Consider the following 25,480-nt stretch of genomic DNA (forward strand, 5'->3'; position numbering starts at 1 on the left):
TTATTATTATTATTATTTTGTAAAATGGTTATTTGCAATTTAATAAAAGTTATAAATAAGCAGAGTTTTATAAAATTTGAAATTTTATAAAAGTAAAGTTATTTGGTTTCCCAGTAATAACAAACTCTAACATACCACCATAAGACAAACAGGCACACAGTTACACGTAGCACAATAAGAATCTTATATAAAGTGTACTGAGAAAGCAAAGGCAAAAGAGAATTACATTTCTATAAAATTAAGGTGATCTAGTACCTTGCTAAAAAGAGTGTGTTCATTCATTGCTATTCTTGTTTGTTTTTCTGTTTTGTTTTTTAAATAAAATCATGTATCATCACTCACTGCTCTATCATGTAACTACACTTCATAATCTGATCTCAATACAAACAAGATAATTTCAATAAGATTTCAGTAGCCAAAAAGCAAATAATGTAAACAGAAATTTACACAAGAAAGATGTTCAGATTCACAGAAATGTGAACACGCTTCTTGATACACTAGAGTATACCACCAAATGCCCAATCATAAAAAGATAAACTTTCTAAAGAGAGATTAAAAAACTAACAGCATGCTTTTAAACCAAACAGGAATAAATTCTCAAAGACCTTCTATTTCACTAAATTATGTTCAGGATATTTTTTAAATGTTAACTACTTGCATCTAATAAGACATTAAAAGGTGCTCAAGTGAGAAAAGAAATGGATATGATGCACAATCATATTGTTTGTGCAGTTATATCTTTTTAGTCCTTTTCATATATCTATATATATTATATATATATATTATATATATATATATATATATATGAACAGATATCATTTAAAAAAAGGCAAAATATGACAAAAAAAAAACAACAGGATTAAGAGTGCTGTTATTATTTCTTCATACTTTCAGTTTTAGTCAGTGCCAAACTGCATCTAAGTAAAGTGAAAGAGACCATATGAAGAGTTCAGTTCCTATAATTCACAACCATGGTAATATTTTAGATGGAGCATAAAACTGGAATGTGTAAAGAACAATGCATCATCAAACTTACCTGTCTTGGGAGCTGTTAATAGAAATAGGTAGAAAAGAACCATAGTCTGTCATTTTTTAATGTTTTTTAATGAGTAATGCTACATACCTAATTTCTTTATTTTGTTTCATATATTTAAATATTAAGGTATTTAATTTATTTATTAGTCTTTATCATTGTGCCTACTGAGTTACAATGCCTAAGTGGTTAGGGTATGGACTATGACTACATGGAATTAAGCTCAAATCTACATATATTCCCTAGGTAGAGTAAATAATTCTTGCATCAGTCAGTCTGGATGACTAAAAGGTACCTCTTTTACTTCTCTATTAAGTGATTAAGAAAGAAAAAATAACAAGTAGAAAAAATAATAGTAAATCACTCCAACAAATATAAAATTTGCAAAAAACTTTCCATTTATGCTATCCATGAGCATATGGATGACAAAGTGAACAAAATGAAAAAATATAAAAAAAAGCATACATACTTTCAATGAGCAGTTTTGTACCAATAACAATACTAGTGATTTGGTTTGTTGCTACACATTCATAATCGCCATGGTCTGCTTTTTCAAGAAGATAGATGGTCAGGTTCCCTTTATTTTGAGAAGCTCGACTTTCCCAATCAATTTCACCATCAACCTAGAAAATGAGTCAATTAATAATAACCTTGTAATAACCTGAGACATACATTTGGCTACAGTGGCCCAAAGGTTCTTTACTTAGTCACTAAAATATGTGTTGTTTCAGGAATATCATAAAAGTATACTTGAATTGATGAATACAGCTGAAAATAGATACTCTTCCTAATTCTTGATTGATGTGCCAAGCTATTCAGATGGAAACAGATCTAGCTAACATGAACCATTAGATGGGTATGCCAATATTTACAGCAATATTAGAACCTTGAATTTTGCATTAACATCTAATAAACATATGTAACTGAACATACTTAATGATATTGTCTAAATGTTTCAAGCTTCCTATGATTAGTGAAGGGAGTTTTCCTAAGCCTATAAGGGGTGCTGACTCCATATTTGCAATCAATGAGTCCTGATGATGATGGAACAAGATGTTAAACTGCATGAATATACGATGTTTGTAACATAAATCAACAAATCACAAATATACCATATATTTCTCCACTTAAATATGAACATACTGAATACCTAAAACCAAATAAATTGCAGGCTATTACCAAACAATCAGAATCAGATAGAAGGTAGCCAAATATCAAAACACAGATCATAAAAGATATCAAAAGGTAAGTCTATAATAAGTTAGGCAAAATATATTGAAATTAATCTCCTAAGTAAGGTAATGTCAGTGTTCTTTTTATGGCATAATTTAAAAGCCCAAGAAATAACTGTTTTTTTATTTTAATGTTTTGTTTTTTAAACACTTTTCTCTTTTTATGTTAATAAACTAAGCCACATTATCATTTCTATCCATTTAGGCGAAACAATAATGAGATTCTTGTTGTTATACTCACTAAGTTTTACTGAAATTGCTAACAATATCCTTTGAATAGAGACTACTTGAATAGCAAACTAGATAAATCATGCTATGTTACTAAACTTCAATCATTCATTCAACACACTTGTTAGAGATGCAAAAATTATCAGCTATTTATGATAAATTACTTATATCTTTAGGAAAAATGTAAGTACATATTGAAATTTTCAATCCTGGATACATTAAAATTTAAAAAAAAGGAAATTATTTTGATTACAAAAATAAACAGATCAATAAATGAATATGACACAAATACAAAAGCAATAACTACAGAAAACAGGTAATAAATATATTTACAAAATATTTGAGCATCCTCAGCATATAACTCATGTTTACTAATAGACAACATAAAGATTCAAAAGATCACTTGAACATATCTCCAAATCACAACAAAATGCAACTAAATAAAAGAAATGCTATCACTTACTGTAAAAGCCCTCAACTTAATGACTATATCAAAGTACAAAATACCAACACAAGATGACATTATATACATAAAACATATAGCAACAATAAAGAGAGCTTATATACACTGTGTAATTACAAAACAGAACAGAAAAGCTTCAGTGTACTAAAATACCTGAATAAGAGCCTTAGAAAAATTTTTTATGGAACCAAAAACCTCACGATATAAAGGTGTAATAAGAGCAATAATTAAATGGAAAATTGAGGTAAGCTAATCATAGTACCCTCTCAAATTACACTCCAATAAAGCAGTAAAAACCAAGCCATGGAGGATGCTTCACAATATGAAATTATGAAACCTGTACATATATGCAACAAATAGCATTTAAATGTCAATAGGACATGATAGCATACTTGAAACTTAAGTATTCATAAATCAGCAATAGAATGCACATTAATATAATGAATATATACACAGGATGATGGAAAGTATAAGCACTAATTTCAGAGGGAAAAATGGAAACAATCCATTGATGGTACCTAAAGTACATAGCATTTGTAGGGTGATGTGTTACTGATTACATTGCAGTGTGTCTGCATTCCATTTCATCAAATCAGATGCTATGACTAGTTTATGCTATTTGAAATAGAAGTGGAGCTGCTGAGGTTTCGTGGGACAATCATTCTTAAAAGTTCTGACTGGGCTTGGAGTTACTGGAGCAACAAAGAGGAGAGCTACAAATTTCATCACCGAAACTGCAGAGAAGACTACTAGGTGACTTTGGATAAAGAGGGCAGACCAGTGGTTTGCTACTATTGGGATGCAAGCTGGGACTTGATCAACCCCAGCTGGGTCAACTAGGTGAGGGGAGTCTGATGTTGAAAAACTCAAAACCCTTTGAGACCCTAGAAATATCACTGATGATGCATCCCAGAGCATATGCAAGGTATTTCTTAATACTAATCATAAAATAATTTGAGGATCACTTAACACTAGTAAGATAAGCAATTCTTCTAGCATCCAGTGTAGTGTGTTGTTGATATTCACAATGAGAAATAATTCCATAAAACAAAATTTCACATCAAAATGTAACATCATTTACATGAAAATTTTAGCAGTAAATTTATAACCATATACACATTACTCTTATTAATTATCCCACCAGGTTATATTTTTTAGCAACAACTTTAAAAAGTTGTAAACACCATCATTAGGAAAAACTAGCACACAAATAAAACAGATAGTAATTGGAGCTACTTTTGCACATATGGTGTTGAGTTTTGTGGAAAAGAAAGGAATAGTTTGGGAGATTTATTTACTGTATCTAATGTGGAGTTGGATGCAAAGCAGACAGCAAATGTGGAAACTTTCTTCATGTGAGTACTAACAGAAATGTCATCGTTGAAAGGCAAAAGAAAAGAGGGTTCAAAATATTGGTAGAGATACTTTTGCCAAATGACCAGAATAACTGGTTGCATTTGGGTGGTAGGAAAGTTTGTACAACGTAAGGCAGCATCTGTCCCATGCTTGCAGGAGTTGTGGTGCTTATAAGTGTCATTCAGGTTGTAAGGTTGGTGAATTTTTTCTAAGCATTGTAAAATGTGTTCAAACTACCTAAAGACTTAGGGCTGTGAGTTTTAGTTCTAAGAGAATGGTATTCTGTTTTTGATGAGACAAGGTAAATAAAGGACATGAGCTGCATAGAATTGGTAGATTTATGATGAGTCAGTTAATTTTAATGCCATAGGATCTTCGACACTGGAAATGGGTAGTCATGATAAGGAGGTGGTTGAATACCCCCAAAAGTAGTGATAGAGAAGGTTTAGTAAAGATTAGATCTGGAACTGAGAAAGAGGTCAAGAGTGTTTGACGTGTGTAGAAAACAAAACTAGTTGATGCAGAGAGTTGATGATTGTGAAAGACTCAGTTTGTATGAGATGAATAGTAAAGCAAAGAAGAGTTATGATTGTTGAAGTTATCATGGAAGATGTTTCAGAGAACTACGAAGTGAAGTATCCTCAATGCAAGGGATATGGTCTAAGAGTTAGTGGTGGCTGGAGGAGTTCAGAGAGTGATAGAGAAAACAGATGAGTTTCAATGAACAGGAGAAGGAGAATTAGAGTAACTGAAAGTCTTTATTGCTGGTATATAGGTGAGATGGGTGAATGGCAGGAAGAGTGGGATCTATATAAATTCACACACAATGTTTTAGAAAGAAGTTTCTGTAAAGAGTGCTCCCTGGACAGCAATGACAAGCTGTAAATGAGGGCTGAGAGCTTTGAGAGAAATGGTATGAGTGGTTCGTAGACCCAAGAGGAGGAACAATTTCCCAGCAGGATTATTTTCAGTTTGAAGTATTTGGTGAATAGCAGTGTGAAATTACAATAACCTAAACCTCTTCAACTAAGATGATAAATAATGATAGCAAAACTTGCTTGACTAGAATCTAATTCCAAAATGTAATATGTTTAATACAAAAAAATATCATGGCTAAAATGCAAATTATAATGTGTGACAAAAGCAAGAATTCTAGATTTAGTGGAATTTTTTACTCTCAACAGAATATAGTTTTGTTGCAGTGCACTAGTTAAAATTGATTAATGAATGAATCTCACAATAATAAACCGCAGTTTCTCATAGACTTTTGATAAAAATAAGTACCAATATGTTACAATAACTAGCTATCATTATCAAATATTTTATTAGCTATCCACCTTCATATGATCAAATTCCACCAAGCTTACACGATAACTATAGTAGTTTTCTTTCCCACAGTAAACAAACAAAAATTCATTAGAAATCTCCAGATATTAGCAGCCATCTGCATGAAATAAACAATAGTTAAGTTATTTGTAATGTATGTGATGCTGGAAGCAGGAAAAGAAACTACTGAAAAAAAATCACAATAACTTTAGAGCACAGTGTTACCTTTCCACATCATTGTTTGAGGCATCCAACACTGACAAGTTTGCACAGGCAAGTAATAGAGCTAATAAAATTAAATTTGTTAGTTAGGAGAGCTATATAAATAGTATCATCTACAATACCAAGATTTCATGGATTGTTCTATATTAGTGTATTTAGATGTACTTAGCAAATATTAATTAACCTAAACCAGTGTGTTTCATAGGAAGGGTGTATGTAAAAGATTGGAAAATGGACAGACAAATTGCTATGTTTAATAAATTACATGATTTTAAACTTGTTCAGCACTCTGGATAAGAGAATTAAATAGAGTTTTTTGTCTTCGCATTAATAAATAGCCAAGCATGATAATTTTATTGATATAGTGATGATGGGTACACTGATATTTATGAGTTTGAAAGCTGCTGATTTGAGGCATTGGTTTTGTAATCTTTCCTAGTCTGATGAAGTCAAATTAGTAGATGTTCAGCTCAATCATCTTCAGTTTAATGCCTGCATAAAAGCCACAGGCAATAAGGGGATTCCAGAGGGTTACAGTTCAGAGGAAAAAGGATTGAGCAATGTATTTACAAGATTTGGGAAGGAAGACAAAACAGAAATGATAAGATGAAATGGAGGTGAAGCAGGTGAGCTTGGATGGAGGTGATAGATTGATTACACATTCAGAGCACCAGAAACCATTGTAGTTATTATTGTTCTTGTAAAAGTGACAGAAGGATACGTCACATTAATTAATCAGTGGTTGCAATGAGTAATGGTAATATTTTTAATGCATACTAGGATGTGTGTGTGAGTGTGTGATAGTGACACCATCTCAAATGCATGAACAGTACTCCAATATGCAAAGTACAAGCAACTAGTCATTTATAACCAAATTAAATACTAATATATGAAATGAAAGCTTTTAGAAAAGAGTTTTAGATATGCTGCATAAACTAGAATGTTACCTGTTATATGACAGCTAACTTTGGAAATATACTTTTGCCACTATGTGTAATATGAGGAAATATGGCATACATACAATAATTTAATTTTCTTCAAAGTTTTTGGGACTAATACTAAATAATGACATGAAAAATAATTATTACCATAAAATAAATTTAACAAAACAAATTTCTCTTTTACACAATTCTTCCTATAACTATACTGCCATTTACTCTCGCTCATCATCCTCTGTCTTTAAGACTCTTTCTCTCTCTCTATGTAGAGCATCCCTTTATACATTTCTTGCCACCAAGCCTTGTATGTGCACTCATCTTGTACCTTTTATGTTAAGTCTCTCTGTATATCTCTTTTACTCTCTCTGTATGTAAGCATGACTGGAGATATCAACAAACCAACATTTATATCAGCTATTATTAGATAATTATATACAGATATGAATTAGACATTTGAATATATTTGAAAAGGAAGATCTATTTACAAGCAATAAAAAATATTTTCTTAAAAATATACACACATGAATATGTACATGTAAATAACATTCATACATAATTTTTTTTCTGGTGAAGCCATTGTAACCATTACACTAAACAAATGATGTATTTACATTTGCTGCATTATTTTGTAATGATAATAATAATATATACATATTAACTATCAAAGTCTTTTGTTACATATTTATTGTCTAGATCAGACATTACATAACTGTATCAGTTAAAATTAATTAACAAGAAACAATTCTAAACTTTAAATAAGGGAGTATATTGTTATACTTCAACTAAATTTGGAAGAGAGCTGTTGTAATGATAATAGGTGAAGAGCATGGTGCAATAAAGATAGATTTGATAAGGCAATATTTGTGGACCCTACAAAATCCAACCTAAATATTAAATTCATCAAATTGAATTTTCTACAAATTCATTGCTTTTGATTGAAATATTGCACTATTTATCTAAAATATGTTTATCACGTAAGTTATGTGGAGGGATCTTGTGCAAATATCACAAAAATGCTTGAAGAACATTAATCTTGGTGTATATATTACATCAACACACTAAAAAAAACCCATCTTCATGCTTAAGGAATGTGTGTATGTGTGTGTGTGAGTGTGTGTGTATGTGTGTGTGTATATATATATATATATATATATATATAATATGTATATAATTAGAGAAAAAACCTCTATTAAACAATTCAATAATGAAATATGTTATTCACACCATATAGAAAACATACTATAAAAACCTTAATCTAAAAATCAATAAAGTACAATAAATAGTAAATAGTAGTAAAGTACTATTTACTATATATATATATATATATATTTATATATTGTGTACATGAGTAAATGCTTTCAGGAATATTTGATGATCCATTAACTTGACTGATGAGATGAGTATATGTTGCCTTTACATTACATTGATTTAAAACATTTTCTGACACCTATACTTAGTGAGAAGCCGTATTATGATTACCAGGAAATATCTAGATAGCAATAATGCTGCTTCTCCCTACAAGAAATGTTTGGTAACAATAGATGCTATTCTGTCATTGACTCATCAAGAGAACTTGCAAAACAAGGGATAACTATGGCTACCTTAGCTGAGCCTTTAAGTATCACATTCACATTTTATGCATAGTTGCAGACAATTTTTTCCATATTCAGCTTCAGGCAAGTGTATGTGTTTGCATTTACATATATATGCATGTACATGTAAATGTGTATATCAGTCTTTTATTTTCACTCCTCCCTCATCTTTACTACGAAAGGGGTAAGTAATAGCTGGAAATGTTATCTGTAATACGTAATTTTTATTGGAATGTAATATTATAATTAGGAAACATGCTTTTCTTTAAAGCAAATATTTTATATAGTTATAAGATATACAAACCTTCCGCCATGTGATTTCTGGTTTTGGTGTTCCTTCAGCATCACATGGTATAGTTATTGAGTTGCCTGCCACCGACTGGTATATCGGCTTTGGACGGATTGTGAAGTATGGTGGATCTAGAAGGGTAGAATTCAATGGAAATAAAAGCAGGTATATGTTAATCAGAAAAGGTTTGATAGGAAGAAAAAAAAAAAAGGAGGTAAAAAAACAGCCATCACCATTCCAGCAAAGCACACTCTTGTGTGTGTTTACCTGCCTGTTTATTCATGTTATTATGCACAATGTGTAACCTTTTGATTTGATATTCTTTTTAAAGAATTGTTACAATAAAAATCCTTTATACAGAATCATACAGCAGCTTTGATAAATTTAAAGAGGTGATAGTGACCTAGAAGGGAAAAAGAAAAACAATGGAAGGAATGAAATAAGAGAGGAAAATTGAAATGAGGGTAATGGAGAGAATTCTGAAATTCTGGAGAAAGAAAAATTATGCAAAACCATCTGAAAATCTTTGACAAGATATATATTTGTTTGATGAAGTAGCTACAGTAGGAAGAAAGGGTGGAAACTTAGACTGGAAATGAAACTTGGTTCCTATGAATGCGTATCAAATACGTCTTAATAAGTCAATATATATACATATAAATGTTCTTCTGTGAGAGAAATACTTAGACCATGTATATGTATAGATATGGCAGATCCATGTACATCACCTAAGTACACAGAAAATTGATGTTAATATTTTTAAGACACTTTCTCATTATATTTAGGTGAATATTAAATAACAGTGTATACATGAATTTGTACATTACTCACATGCATCCCATGTTTCATTTGTATGTGTTAATATGTACATAAATATATACAAATATATATATGATTTATTACATGTTTATAATGATTTGTTGAATATAGCAGAATGCATTCACTTAATTTTAAAAAAAACAACTTTTGTAGCTGCATGGTTGTGGCCATTTAAAGACTTTTCACATGAATAAATCTGCCCACAGGTTGTTGGAGCAAATCATTTTATTAACAATGTATCATTCCCAATATCAACTACTTGAAAAGTACTCTTCCTATATCTAGGAAGGTATCTTGGCTGTCACAGATATTAAAAGAATTTTATATTGAACATCCATGATAAAACAGAGGAAAGAACAGGAAAACTTACACAAACGCACATACATGTGTTTGTGTGTGTGTGTGTGTGTGTGTGTGTGTGCATGCGCATGTGTGTGTGTGTTAAAATGATGATATGTTAAAGCTAACTTAATAACAACTAGATATTTACTGTTAGTGTGGATCTATACTGATAGTAGTGTTAAATCAATTGCACAGATCAAGCAGACTGGGACCCCAAGTTTTGCCTGTCTGTTCAGCCATTGAGAGAGGAAATCATCAAAAAGAAGTGAGGGGATAATAAGTTATACTATTTGGTAAGAATTTCAAATGAGCTAAGTCAATGAAGCGTTTAAAGGTCAAGAAGCAGATTAAGCAGATAAGTCAGTGTTGGTTAAAGACAAGGTTAGTTTGGAGTAGAGGATGGACATTAAAGAAATAAAAGGGCTGAGGTTTATTGGATAGATTTTGCTATAATATCAACAATGAAAAAATAGTTTGGGTGGCTCTGGGTATTTTGTACATGGGCTGACTTTTGCAATGTTTTTAATATAAAAAAGGGTCATATGGAGATTATGGGAAGAAAAATACTTAATTTTTAAGTATGTGTGTGTATGTGTAAACCAGTTTTTAATATCAATGTGTCTATATATAGCTACAGAAAAGAAAAAAAAACTACTGCAAGGATAATAAGGCATGGTTAGATGCAGACATAGTTATGTGGTTAACAAGACTGAGTCTCAACCATGTAGCTTCAGGTTCAGTTCCACGGCGAAAAAAAAAATATTCATAAAAAGAACAAGTCTACTTATTTGAGAAAAATACAACACATAAACCTAGAAAAAACAGACTGAAAAAATAAATTTCCATCTAGTAACATTTTTATCCAGTCATTTGAAAAGGATCTGAACATAATAAAAAAAATCTAAAATTTTAAAAAAATGTTTTTAAATTTGAGAATAACTTCCAAAACAACTATACAGCATTTTAATAGAATATAGAATTACAGTCTCTTTGCTAAATTATATAAAACTCAGAATATTTATTACTTAATAGAGAATCCTACTTCCTCCAAACATATGACACTAGACTGAATAAAATTAAAATCTCTGCCAGAAAGGAAGCTACTAAACTCAATATTGAAGAAAGATCCAATAAACTAACCCAGCAAGAACCACACATAAGTTGAAAAGATCACATACCTAAGTTCATGCACCATCCAACTACTGGATAGATAGACACTTGGAAAACTGACTCTGGAACAATAAGTAATCTATTATAGATTCTTTTACTTATAAAATTAAATAACAATCATCACTAGCACTGGAACAATTCCTTTCCCTAACACACTGCTTTTAAAAATGTACTAAATAAATCAGAAGGACACTTTTTCAGTTTTATATATTTAACTATTACCCTTTCATCAAGAAAATACTGACACACAAAACAATGCTCTAACAATAATACCACAGATACAAATTGACATTGACACCATTTTCCAGCAAGAAAATCAATATAATTTTTTCAAAACACCCTTTGGGAATCAGCACCTGCTGGATTCTGAACCATTTGTTGTTGGCATGGGACCGAGTTAGTGATTTGGTGAACTTGTACATTTTATAATTAAATCAAAAATTCCTACATATTTCAAAGGGACTCTATAGAGACGATAACATAAAAACTTTAATAAACAGAGAAAGTAAAATTCCAAAAGAAGTTAAATTCTTTGACTTATTTAGTATTAGTCTTCAAAATTACTGTAGAAAACCAACCCCCACACAATTTTCTGCATATAAATTTAAGCCCTCAACAACTCTTCAAACCACTTATATCAAAGACCTACCAAAAATATTTAGTACATCAACAAATTACCAAATCACATGAAGAAAATCATAAATAACCTCATCCACAGTTTAACTTTCAAATCATTTGAATGTGTAGTGGCTAGATCGCTAGTGCATTGTGATCAACAAAATATAACATAATGTCCAATAGTCTGGTTAATCATGTGATTATGTTATATATCTCATCATCGTTTAACATCTGCCTTCAATGCTGGCATTATATATATATATGTATAGTAATATTTTCTTTCTGTTGACTTGTATACAGATACATCTATTAGAAACTACAGCTTCCATACATACCACAGGCACACACATAATTAAAAGGTAAAATATTTTGCTTTACATAAACTCCATTTGAAATTAACTTTTTTAAAAATAAAACATAATATTCAGTCTACTTACAAGGTAACTTGCACCATCAAAGTTATTATTTTCAATTCTGATATGGTGGCAACCTTTACCTAATAACCCTTCTCAAAATTTTTGTTTTTTTATTGTCTTCCATTCACTCCCATATATTCCTCCATCTATCTATCTATCTATATATATATATATATATATATAAAATTATAATTTAGGGTATTTAGGGAAATAGCAACCAAAATTTGACTCTAAAATCACATAAAATTTTCATACACCACCTGGAGAGAAGACAAAAAGGACAAAATAAACTAGCAAAAAATTTTATATATATTTATATATATATGTGTGTGTGTGTGTGTGTGCGTGCGTGCATGCACACATACATGTGTGTGTGTGAATGTGCATGTGCAAGTAAAGAGGAGTGTAATAAAAAAAATATCAATTTCATATTCTTAGAGTCATACAATCTACTATCTAGCATATGATCTTTGGTGTTTGATATCTATTTGCTTACTCTACTGTCCTGACCTGTCATCACATGTACCATAACCCATTCAATATTAGATGGGATTCAATAATGTAAATTAGTCTTTTTAAAAATCAATTAGCAGTATGCAGCAAATAGATGTGAATAGACTACAAAAGGACATGGTTTAATTTAAGGGAAAACACATGGTCCACATTGATTTTCATATAAGATTAAAATTTCTGTAATCACAATTTATGGCTAAGGGACATTAAACATTTTGACCTTAGATTAGGTTTCTATGTTTGGGTATGTCAATGAGTGTGCATGAATGTGAGTGTAAGTCTATGTATGCATACACAGATGTATTTTACTTTTACTTAAAATACATATGTATATATGTGTACACATAAACATATATATGCATATTTATATATACACACTCACAATAATGTCCCAATGCCAGTAGGGAAGGCGGACATTAAACAATGATGATGATGATGATAAATATATGTGTGTATATATATATATATATATATACATACATATATGAGTATCAAAACAGGAGATTGAAAAAATTTGGGCATTACTATTTATTCACCATATGGCAAATAAATAATACCAAAATATTTTTTCAATCTCCTGTTTTGATATGTAATTATTCCAGCATTTTTTAACTTTTATGCATGCCTCACACACTTATAGAATTTAGGAGAACTGAAATATACAGATGTGCTTCACAAACACTATAACCCTATCTATATACATACATACATATATATGTACATATGTGCTTATATACACACACAAAGAAAAATAGAATAGAGACAGCAGGTACTAAAAAAGAGAAAAAGGGGAAGAGAGACATAGAAGAGAGAAAGAAAAGGAGAGAAAAGGACCTGAAAAAATGGGAGGAGCAAAAAAGGAAGAGAGGTGAAAGCAGAAGGAAAAAGATTATTCATTAAAACAGAAAAACAAAATGAGTAAAATCAAATGAAAGAAACAGAAAGTATAATGCAGAGATTATTTAATGTAGATATTAACCAGTTTCAAATATACACTACAGAATGCCTGAAAAAAGATATATATACAGGTTGTGCTGCTGAGGCATATTGGAGAAAAAGCACATAGGAAGCAGGACCTGCACTTGTAAATTTAAACAAAATTTGTTTATATGCAACATTTCACACATAGATTATACCAACACAGCATTTTCACCACACACCACAGCAAAATTCCATGAAACAAATTTTATATATATATATACACATAAACAAATACATACATAATTTAGTTCTGGAACAATGGATCTTGAAGCACACTTGCAGCAAGAAACAATAGCATGCACATATTAGGTTCAAAATATGCTTTACGATAGGAAAAGCCTTCAACATTTTCTATCCAAAACACCTTTTCCAACCCAATTTTTACATTCCGTTATTTGTGTCTTTACGTGTGCTTCAAGATCCATTGTTCCAAAACACAAATTATTTCACATTCTCTTGAAGGTTTATAAATTCTTATGATGTGAAAAAAATATGTTAGGTGTATGTATTATATATTAAATACATGTTATATATGTAGTACAAACACATACAAATTACATATTAAATATATATCATATATATATACTGAAGGCATACATTCCCTTGCCCTCAATATAAATATATATATTTAAGAGAAAAATTGATGGATTTTTCCCTTATGAGGTTTTTCACACTAACTACTTGATAAATTCTTATAAAGATTTTATCCTATTTTAAAATTATATATATATATATTAAATATCTTTATAAAATACACACACACACACACACACACATATATATATATATATATAGGTTTTCCCCTTATCTTAAAAAGTAATTTTTAATCGAAAAAATTTTCTAAACGATGAACTTATCTTACCTTATATATTATACATTTGTATGTTTCCTATATATATATATGTATTTTTATATTTATTATTCTAGATGTTATAATGTTAAAATATATATATATATATATATATATATAAAATTTTGTCGCTAAAGTATTAATTATTAATTGCGGTAGACTGTAGTCACACATTTCTCTTATATGCTTGTATAAATGAATTATGTTTCATCTTCTGTGATTTTATGCATCTATATTCTATGTGTAAGAAAAAGCATTATGTGATTAAATGTTTGAGATGTGATATGTTACGTAGATGACCTTATATTTGTTTGTTCTGCAACCATAGTTTACTATATATATATATATATATATATATATATATACATACATATATTTCAAATTGGTTGAAAGATTCCACCAAAAATGCCTTCACAACATTTTAAACATTAAATGGGTCTTTTTTACTCCAGATACAGATGTCTTTGCCTCTGTAGGTATCACTTATTGTATGCACAGTTTGTGACAGACCATGCCTTTCTTTTGCTGGGCTCAAATCTCATTTGCAGACCTATGAAAAATGAACCTCCACCAACTATTCTGCCCATATATCTGTGCACACCTTTCAATGCTGTGTATGCCATAAGGTCTGCAAATCTAACGAAGGTCTCAAAAGACATTTTAAGATCCACAAAGATCAGAACTTAACTACAGCTCTTGGTAGTCCAAATCAGATATGCAATCTATGAGGGTATATTTTCAATATACTGTCTGGTTTAAAAAGCCACATCAGATGCCATGATGGATCTAAGGTGTAGGTACAAGAAATGACCAGACTCTGTATAAGGAGAAGACAACCACACACACACAGAGATACAAATATATATATAGAGAGAGGGGGGGAGAGTAAATGTAATGAGAATCAAGTTAGGCAAACTGATTTACAAAGAATACTAAATGCATTTAATAGAAAAAATGTACATGTGTATGGATATAAAATAGTCCGACCTAGAGAATATAAAAGATATCAGGAGTTAAATGGATAGAGTTTTATGAGTTCATTTAATATTTTGTGTAAATTGACTTGCCTAACTTGCTTTTCATTACATTTACTCCTCTACTGGCTCAAGTTCAAATCTCTTGAGCACTTCGGAGTGCATTCTATATAGAGAACATCTGTCTCTAACATATACATATATAAATATATATATACACACACACACATTGTTTTAAGGTCTACTTTTCCAAGCTTGTCTGCATTAATAGAATCTACTGAAACAGATCTACAGCCAGATGCCATTCCTATTGTCAACCAACACACATATGTGTGTATGCATACATACGGATGTGTATATATATATATTTCGTTTTTGGATTTGGTTTGCAAGATTCTTTATATGAGTTCCAGAATATATATATACACACAAGCCAATATGGGTGCACATGTCTGTATACATAAACCTGCATATATATATATATATATATATATATATATATATATATATATATATTTGTACATATATGGCATGGCTGTGTGAAAACATTTTCACAATTATGCAGTTTTAGGTTCAGAGCTTACTGTGTGGTGCCTTTTGGCAGGTGTCATCTTAAATGCTTATACATCCCTAATTTTGTAACAGTTTTGGTTCCCATTGACTTGACATCATACTATGTATTGTTGTGAGATGTGATGCATAGTCAATGAAAATAACCCCCGGGAACCATGAAGAAAGATTTCATTCTATTACAATCAGAATTGAGTGCAAACAGAAAATAATAAAGCATCCAGTTTTATGCTCATCTGTCTGGCTTATGTGAACCATTCTTTAACTATATAATTGCATAAATAGGAGAAGTAGGTAGAATCTTATTTCCTGAATTTATATCTTTACTGTGCATACTACAAAAAAGTTATCTCTGTAGCCTCTTAATCAATTCTCTAAACATGGAGGTTACAATCTAAACTGTTTCTTTTACTATGGATGCCATCATACATACTACTTTATTTCCACATTATCTTCATTCATATACATTGTGTTACCATGATAAATTTAACTACTTTTACTGATTAACATGTATATATCTCTCACAGTACCTCTTCATGCATATTTCAGTAAATGAACTTCTACATATCTGCCTGGCTTTGCTAAAATTAGAGCCAACTTTTCATATTTAAACTTTGTACCAACTTAACTCTAAGACATAAATTTTAGGACAGAATGTTTACAACACAGATTAAGTGGCCACAACTTAAATGTTTATGTTTATGTCAGTCTGGCATGTTAATGTCTAATATCTTTCAAATCTGAGATGATGAAGTCTTGGACTATACACTAACATTCAACAACAAGAACACAGTCTGAATCTATTTCAATCAAAGGTTCATACCATTTTCATTTATTTTTTTCTGTACCAACTACTATCTTCAAATCATAATTATCTCCTTATAACCCTAAGAATAACACATAAATGCCATATCATCAATTTCTCATAACCAAATTTTGGAAAATGTCCTTAAAGAATAACAGGTATTCTGCACAAAGTCAGTCCACCGGAAAGATTTCCACTATAATTAGTATTAATACATTTTGAGATAAAAAAAACACCAAATTTGACAATAATTTAGATATAACCATCTTTCTTTAAAAAAAAATCTTTATACAACACAGCAAACAGTTCACATACTGTATACCACTCAAACAAACAGATGATCTCTACTCCTTTTCTTGTAATTAAACTACTCATACACTTTTATATATGGATTGAAAGCACACAATATATATGACCAATAAGGTGGCAAGCTGGCAGAAGTGTTAGCGTGCTGGGCAGAATGCTAAGCGGCATTTCATCAGACTTTACATTTTGAGTTCAAATTCCACTGAGGTTGACTTTACATTTTTCATCCTTTCGGGGCCAATAAAATGAGTGCCAATAGAGTACTGGGGTCGATGTAATCAACTTACTCTCCCACCCCTGAAATTGCTGGCTTAGTGTCAAAGCTTGAAACCATTATATATGACCAATATACATCATCAGACTAATTTTTAACCTTAACCTGATAAAGTTGGGTAGCTATGCCACTGTGGCTTTTGTCTATATAGTACTTAGAAAAAAAGTTACAATGAAGTATACACCAAAACTTTAAAAATGAAAAAAAAAAAGTGTTTTAATCAAAAGGCTATAAAGTGAAAGGAAATAAACTATAAAAATGCCACAAAAGAAAATCAGGAATCTCTTTGTTTACCAGTTAAAAATTCTAAAGTACATCAAAGATAAAACTAAAACACTAAACACCTAAAGCAACTTAAACAACCATTTTAAAAGAAGTAAACTCAATTAGATACATAACCTTTATTTCTGAGAATAAAGCATTGTTTGAATATGAAATTTAAGCAAATGTAACAGGAAAGATTACATTAACTGACATAAAAATTGTATTGTAAAAGATTGAAAAGTTTATCCCTACAAAATTCAATAAAGAAACATTATATCTATAGAATATGAGTTAAACTGAAAATTCATAATCAAAAATATACTAACATCTTGTTCTCAGAAGCAGAACTGATTCTACAAGAATCTCTTTCATGGAATCCTTTAAACATGCTATAATTACTTTCAGGGACAGAAAAGTCATATTAGTAACTATGAAATTTGAAATTTTAATGCATTGTACTACCTATAATTCATATTTAGTCATATTTACTGACTCTCACTCCAGTCAATAAATAATCACTTCTGACTTTGGCTCCATAGCTTAGATTTCATATCCCTGCTTATACCTGCATGGCTATGAAGGAAAGGGAAAAGTATGTACATACATACATATGCAATAGGTTTGTTCACTCAAAGCTAACAAGAACTACTTAACATCAATAACTGATGTCTAACACCTTCCAATGCACAGTCAAAAACAAAAGGCATGAGATGATGTAATTAAATGAGATAATTGAAACATGAACCTATCATCACATATGACAATGGCAATAAGAACAAATATAAAGAAAAGCATGTTTAAATCCAAAACACACAAGTACAAATAGTAAAATCAAAGACTGAATATTTTAATTGGCAGGTATGTCAATACAAAAAGTACAGTGCAGACACACACACAACCTTCCAGAAGAAATTTGAAGGGATTGATTCTTAACTCATCTCTTTTATAAATGAATATATGTTACTAGAATTAATAGTCTGAAAGTACAGCATAAATAAACACTTTTAAAGAATGCTGATAATGTCTTCTCATACCTGATATTAAAGCACCAAATGAGGTGTAGAAAGAGCAGGAAAAAAAATCAGTCTTTTTCCTTCCTTCATTTATCCACTTACTCTTTCACATTAACTCTCATCTCAATAGTTTATATGTTCTGAAGTATTTAACCACCACATAATTACATTATCAATATCACTATTAACAGTATCAGCAAGGGTTTATTTTAATTAGATGTGGTTTCTTGTAAATATAACAATAATAATATATTTTTAGTTTTTCTATCAGTAATTAAAAACAGAACAAGCTGAATTGGTTCTTTCCAAGGCCAAGGTCAGTGTTCTCAATGATAGCTAGTACTAGTAAACATATTTGACCTCTGCTGACCACAAGGGTGTGATGCTTCTTTTGTCTCTTGATTGCAATGGGAAGCCCCATTGTTGAATTTCTTCTCACCACCTGCTGAACCTATTTACAGACCTGCAGAATTTGGTCTCTTCACCAAACTGCTTCTTTTTTTCCTACTATCCCCTCCAACCCTCACATATTTATGATTATCTCAAGTTGAAATTAAACATTTAATAATACCACACAGTCGTAGGAGCAAAGGTGGCATCTCAAGATGGTTAAAATACCAGTGACTGTGGGAGCACTTGGAATGGTCAAAAAAGCAACTGGAAATTATTCAAGAATGATCCCTAGATTACCATCCATGAAGGAAGTGTAAAGGATTGTCTTAACTGATATGTCACATGTATTGAGAAGAACCATGTCACTGTGAATTTTCTTTCCTTTTTTGCCCTTTATGTTCTTTGTTTACTTTTATATTTTTTCCCTTTTCTCTCTGTCTTTCTCCCCCTTTTTTCTCTATTACATAACTTTGTAAATGAACAATCTGATGTGTTTATTTTGAAGGCCTGTGAATGTATACAGTGCATTCTCTATCTTGGGTGTCAGGTAGTCATTTAGCAAGAAAGGGAAACAGAATTGAAAGAAGATGATAATGAAAATAATAATTAATGGGACCCATAACAAAACTAACCAAAAGAGAAAGAACGGCAGACAGATAATCATAGATAATATAAAATAGTTGATTTATGAGTTACACACACACACTACTATGCAACTCCCTTCCAAAAACATACAAGAATAAACTCATACTGTAAATACCCAACAGAGATAACAAAACCCACATGTGCCATAGAAGCCGATGCCTGACAGAAGAACACAACCTGCACTGCACAAACAATACATGATATAAAAACTAATACAACAGAAGACTCAAATCAAACCCCATAACAAAACATTCTGAGACAATATCACCTCAACCCAAAAAAGAAAAAAATGGAGCACACCCTCCCTGCAAAAAGGTGCAACAAATGATGCAATAGCAAGTTGCTTGAAATTTTCATATGATGTAAAATAATAGTGGTGATGACAATGGTAATGAATGTTACCTTACCTCAGTTTATGAGAGACAGGAGTTACAGAAAAACTCTGGTTGAAACAGCAAAAATTAAGCTGGGACTTTAAGGGAAGGCCTCTCATTTGGCAATGGTTCAGTAAAGATGCAGACTGACCACAGCTGTTATGCTAATACAGTAACAGCAAACAATAAAGCAAGGAGGAGAAAGTGGACCAGCAAAGAAAACAGGATAGTGGTTCAGTGCTACTTAGAAAGTGAACCTTCTTTGATGTTAACACTTTGGGTAGAGAAGGGTATGTTTAAAGTGACTGAGCAGAGATTAGCTGATCAAGCTAATACTATTAGGAGAAGAAAGTGGATGACAGAATTGGGGGTAGAAGAGATCACAAGACAACTGGAAAAGAAAGACCAAGCAGTGGGAAAGACAAATAACAGCTCAAACCAAAGAAGAACCTAAAGGAAAAAATAATAATAGCACTACCAATAAGAAAAGGACAACTGGCACCAAAGTGATTTAAGTGAGGAAGATCAGAAGATTTTAGATGAGTTGCAGGAAGTAATAAGTAAAGAAGGAAGGGAAAGACTGCCAGCATTAAAAGGTACCAACAGAAGGAAGCTGCCAGAAATGACTAGGAAAATAGATTCTATTATCGGTAGGGTAGATACTAAAAATATAGGAGACACTAACTTATTGATCTATGCAAGATTAGATACGTCGTTGGAAAAGATTTAAAAAGAGCAAATATGGAAAAGAAGACTACAAAATAAAGTGAAGACTTCTAAGACAAGATCTGAGTAGAAAAGAAGCCTGGAAAACAAACAAGTTAGGAAACACAAGATACAGATCTTGCCTCGAGGAAAGATGATACTTAGTCACAGAGAAAGGATTTGGAACAGTAATAGAAGAGTTGAAACTGCATATCATAGCAGTAGCAGGCAAGCTCTCCAGATATCAGAAAAGAATAGATCAATATCAACAGAATAGATTGTTTGAGACAGACCAGAGATTTTATAACCAAATAAACAGAGGAGAACAAAGTACTCAAGATGAGAAACCTAATGCAGAAGAAGCTAGAAAGTTCTGGAGTAATATTTGGGATAAGCCAGTCAATCATAGTGGAGATGCAGTATGGTTAAAGAAAGCAAAGGAAGAAATAGTGAGTGGAAGCAGCCAGATCTGAGATTAACTAGTACATTAATGAGTGAAGTGTAGGAAAAAATGCCAAAATGCCAAATTGGAAGGGCCCAGGACCAGAGTTAGTTCAAGGGTATCAACTAAAGAAATTCAGTAGTTTACATGAGAGGCTGAGGGAACAACTTCAGGAATACTTTAATGGAGGAATAATACCAGTTTGGATGACTAGCTAGCAACAATAGACCAATCACTTGCTTACCATTAGTGTGGAAGCTGTTAACAGGAAAGCATTTACAAGCACCTTCACAACCAGAATTTACTACAAGAACAGAAAGGTTGCAGGAAGAAGGCTAGAGGAATGCATGATCTATTATATATAGACAAAGCAGTTCTAAATGAAGTAAAAGCTAGAAAGTATAATGTAAAAATAGCATGGATAGATTATAGGAAAGTCTATGACACGATTCCACACTCATGGATAAATGAATGTTTGCGTATATTAAGTATAGCAGACAAAATAAGAGTATCAATTAGCTGTAATATAAAGAAACAGAAAGTAGATCTCTATTCAGGTGACACACTTTTATGGAAAGTTAATATCAAAGGAGGAATTTTCCAGGGGGACTCATTGCTCCCTTTAATATTTGTCTTATGTTTGATCCCCTTCAGTTTAGTATTAAGGAAGGCAAAGGCAGGGTATCAGTTCAGAAATAGTAACGGCAACATTAACCATTTGCTCTACATGGATGATCTGAAACTTTTTAGTAAGAACTAGATTTATTACTCAGCGTTGCTTGGTGGAGTATTCATGGAATTGTTTGCCAGTTTGTAGAATGGGAATTCATGGTACTTATGCATGTATATATATTTAACCTAACTTCTGGACTTATTTAATTGGAACTGAATGACGTGTTTTTGTTTTTCTTTCTTAGAAAGTTACAAAATGTCAACATTCGTACCGGAAGTTGACTCATTTAATGTCAGAATAGGATTTACAGAAAAAATAAGGGCTTAAATCTAATCAAAAGTAAGAGAAATTATGCCAAATACAACTAAATTGAAAACGTTTTACCCCTGGCCATATTGGCAATTCTGAAAACTTCTGTGTGCGAATTTTTACATGGGTAGAAGCCTTTTTTTAACAATTTTTATCCTGGAAATCACCTGTGACTTTTGTTTTAAAGTGAAAGAGAGGAGCAAATGAAAGATGTATGAACGTGTATATGAAATGGACATGTGTGTGTGTGTGTTACAGTGAGAGAGAAAGAGAGAGAGTGCCACTTACAAATACATGAGAACACACATGTTCATTCACAAACTCTCTCTCTCTCTTTCACACACATTCATGTCCATTTCATATACACATACATACACCTTTCACTTTAAAACAAAAGTAAATAAATAAAATATTTTTACGGAAATTAATGAACTCCAGATGATGAAATCACATTGTTAAAAATATTTTTAAATGATTAAAATATTGTGTATGTCAAAAGTCAACTATTTCTGAGATTAAGTGTGTGTATATGTCATAGATAGTAGACCCGTGTTCATGTTGATTGAACGCCATGACATTCATTATATGTGTGCGTATTCTGCATGTGTTGACATCAAGGAAACCATATTTTTATTGTCAAGAAATAACAAACAAAAATTGTGTTTAATCATTTAAATAGAGGTCCAAATATCACAAAACTTTGTACTGTACTGCCGAAGGTATGAAAATAAATATGCAAAAACAATCAAGATAAAATATACTATTTCTGAGATATTTTGGGGAACACACAAACATCTTTAGAGTTTTAGTATTACTGAGATGAAAAAGAGATAGATTACTTAATAGAAACTGTAAGACTCTTCATTAAAGATATGGATATGAAACTTGGCATACACAAGTGTGCAATATTAGTCAGTAGAAGGGGACAGGTAGTCAACAGCAAAGGCATCCAACTACCAGATGGCCAGGAGAGAGTTATAAGTATCTAGGAGTATTAGAATCTGACAGAGTACTAACAACATAAAGGAAAACAAAAATTAAAAAGGAGTACATCAGAAAAGTGAGAAAACTCATGAAGTCAAAGCTAAATGGTCTGAATCTAGTGAAGGCTATAAATACTTGGGCAATATCGTTACTTTGATATTCAGCAGCTTTTGTAGATTGGACAAAAACTGAATTAGCAAAGCTAGAAAGAAGAACTAGGAAGGAATTCAGCATGAATGGAGGACTCCACCCAAGAGCAGGAGTAGCATAATCATACTTACCTAGAAAGGGAAGGCGGAAGAGGGTTAATATCAGTAGAAGACTGTGTGGAGTTAGCTAGAGTAGATATAGACTACTATGTAGGTAATAGTGAATAATGTTTATTAAAAGCTGCCAGAGTCACAGCAAGACATAGGGAAACCAAAAACCCAAACAAAGTTAAAAACCAGAAAAAAGAACCAAAATTATCCGACTGGCAGAGGAAGGCGTTGCATGGTAGATTCCCAAAGATAGTTGCAGCAAATAGTAGTAGTGAGATATGGTTGCAGAAAGGAAAGCTGAAGAGGGACACAAAAAGCTTGTTAGTAGCTGCACAAAATCAAGCATTAAGGGCTAATTCAGTAAAAGTGAAGATAGACAAAAACAAAGTAGATTCCCAATATAGATTACACAAATCAAAAGAGGAAAGCTTTACTCATATAGTAAGTGAATGTAGCATGCTGGCACAAAAAGAATGCAAAAAAAAAATACATGACAATCTAGGGAGAGCAATCCACTGGGAGCCAAATAGAAAACTAAGATTTGAACATACTGATATATGGTATGAACATGAACCTATTAAAGTACTAGAAAGTAAGGAATACAAGATGTTGTGGGACTTTAACATTCAGACTGACAGAGTAATAGAAGCTAGAAGGCCTGATTTGGTAGTAGTAGATTAAAAGAATGGAAAGTACCAGATAATTGACTTTACAGTCCCAAATGATGAAAAAATCAATGAGAGGTATAGAAAAAATAGCTAAGTACCAGGACCTAGCAACTTACAGAGACTATAGAAAGTGTGGGTAAAATATACTCCAGTAGCTATATGTGCATTGGGAACTATCCCTAAAGATATGAGCAGATGGATAGAGGAAATGGACATAAAGCCCAGTTCAGTACAGCTTCAGAAAACAGTATTATTAGGGACAGCTGGGATACTTAGGAAGATTCTTGGCATCTAAGGCTACTTGTGGTAGCCCGATATTAGGATTCTTTTCCAACAGTCTAATCTGTTGAGTGTATATGAAAATAATAATAATTATAATATTAGATTTTTAATCAACATTGCTATTCTAATTAAGTTTTAAGATTGTATTTATTTTTCTTCCATTTCATTTTTTAGTGTTGCATTTGCTAATTTCTACCCAAGAATTCTTGAGCCAAGCATAAGTAGTGTTCATGTGCATGTATGTGTGTCTGTATACACACACACACACATACATGTACATACAGGCACAGGAATGGCATAAACTTTATAGTTAAGAAGTTTGATTCCCAAACATGTGGTTTTAGGTTAAGTCTCATAGTGCCAACCAACCAGAGGTTTGTAAGTTGATTTGGCAAGTAGACACTGTAAAGAAGCCGGCCATGTATATATATATATATATATACACACATGCATGAGATTATAAATGCACTTGGGTGCATCTGTGAGTTTACATCTGCAATTGTTTTCTTAAAACACTGATATTTGAGCAGCCAACCTTAGTGGGATCACTGAAGACAGTACAGTATTGTTTCTATAGAATCACCACGATTTTTCTGGCATCATCATGAAGAGTGTCATTAACATCAGTGTAACAATTGTTGAAACAACAAAATTTCCTGGTAAATGTGTAGAAGGTTTTGGGATTGTGTTTAATTTCCTTAACAGCCCAGTCTTCTGTTGTAATCCTTTGATTGTTAATGAAAGTTTTCATACAATTCTGAAAATAATGCTTTTGTTGCTCAAGTGTTCTTATTACTCTTAACTTGGAGTGATACTAGAGGTATTTTAGTTGATGTATTTACGTATTGGTTTAATCATATGATTGAAATGAACACTGTTACACATGCATTCATTTCTTATCAATTTTAGACGTCTTATGTTTTCCTTTTGCTCCTTTTTGTCAGCCATGCACTAATCCTAATAAACTTTACTTTCAAAGAACATTAAAAACAATGATAATGAATACAATGGATAATCAGCATTAAGCTTAGGAATCAATTTTTGTTCTTAAAACTGAAAATAAGTAAACATGTAAAGTTGATTAGGTAAATAGATTATCAACTACAAAAGAACTGGTATTCCTTATCAAGCTACCAACAATGGATGCATGT

General features: G+C 31.6%; 1 protein-coding gene across 3 annotated transcripts in view; it reads right to left on the minus strand.

The window, feature by feature from the left end:
* The window catches only part of LOC115211947, a 1,127,226-nt gene that overhangs the window by 174,328 nt on the left and 927,418 nt on the right, over window positions 1-25,480 (minus strand). For all 3 annotated transcript variants that reach the window (XM_036502953.1, XM_036502951.1, XM_036502952.1), the window contains 3 exons: window positions 8,695-8,810; window positions 1,503-1,656; window positions 1,037-1,048 (listed from right to left, as the gene is read on the minus strand). In XM_036502953.1, the coding sequence (XP_036358846.1) occupies window positions 1,037-1,048; window positions 1,503-1,656; window positions 8,695-8,810 (282 nt within the window). The remainder of the gene's footprint in view (window positions 1-1,036; window positions 1,049-1,502; window positions 1,657-8,694; window positions 8,811-25,480) is intronic.

The sequence above is a fragment of the Octopus sinensis genome, linkage group LG5, assembly GCF_006345805.1.
Source record: "Octopus sinensis linkage group LG5, ASM634580v1, whole genome shotgun sequence".
Classification (NCBI taxonomy): Eukaryota; Metazoa; Mollusca; class Cephalopoda; order Octopoda; family Octopodidae; genus Octopus; species Octopus sinensis.